At 65.0% G+C, this 555-nt stretch overlaps 1 protein-coding gene across 1 annotated transcript in view; it reads right to left on the bottom strand.

The window, feature by feature from the left end:
- The window catches only part of TESK1 (testis-specific kinase 1), a gene marked incomplete at both ends in the record, with an annotated part of 2,199 nt that extends 1,699 nt beyond the window's left edge, over positions 1-500 (bottom strand). The window contains 2 exons of the mRNA XM_010160799.1: positions 53-255; positions 452-500. Coding sequence (XP_010159101.1) covers positions 53-255; positions 452-500 — 252 coding nt within the window. The remainder of the gene's footprint in view (positions 1-52; positions 256-451) is intronic.
- Between the last annotated feature and the right edge of the window lie 55 nt (positions 501-555).

Below are 555 nucleotides of genomic sequence, written 5' to 3'. Positions count from 1 at the left end.
CCACCACACCCGGGATGCCCCGGCACAGCGCAGCCTCCTGCTCCCCCGCTGGCCATGCCTGGGGCGTGGGACAAGGCAGGCAATGGGATGCCTTGGAGCATCCCGTACCTTGGAGGTGAGGTCACGGTGGAAGATGCCCTTGGAGTGCAGGTAGCGCAGCCCACGGGCGATGTCGAGGGCCAGCTTGACACGCATGGACCAGGAGAGGGGCACTGGGCTGTCCAGCAGCTGCTCCAGGTTCCCACCGTTGATGTACTGATGGGAAGAGACGGGCCATCGTGTTGCGGCACTCCCCTCCCCTCCCGTAGTGTTGGATACCCACCTCTCATCCCAACGCATCCTCCAACCACTCCAGGCTACAGCCCCCACAACACGTGCCGTGGGCTGAAAGTGTCCCCACAGCCACCGCCGTCCCCTCCCCAGGCCCACAGAACCCCCGAGATGCTCTTACCTCTGTCAGCGCATGCAGCTGTCCCTGGTGCACGCACACCCCCATGAACCTGCGAGACAGAGGGGACCTGAGAGTGATCGCGGCGTGGACCACCCCACAGCCAT

This window comes from Eurypyga helias, unplaced genomic scaffold (genome assembly GCF_000690775.1).
Source record: "Eurypyga helias isolate BGI_N326 unplaced genomic scaffold, ASM69077v1 scaffold26651, whole genome shotgun sequence".
NCBI classification, from domain to species: domain Eukaryota; kingdom Metazoa; phylum Chordata; class Aves; order Eurypygiformes; family Eurypygidae; genus Eurypyga; species Eurypyga helias.
Note: the sequence above shows the minus strand (reverse complement) of the source record. Positions and strands in the feature narration are given on the sequence as shown.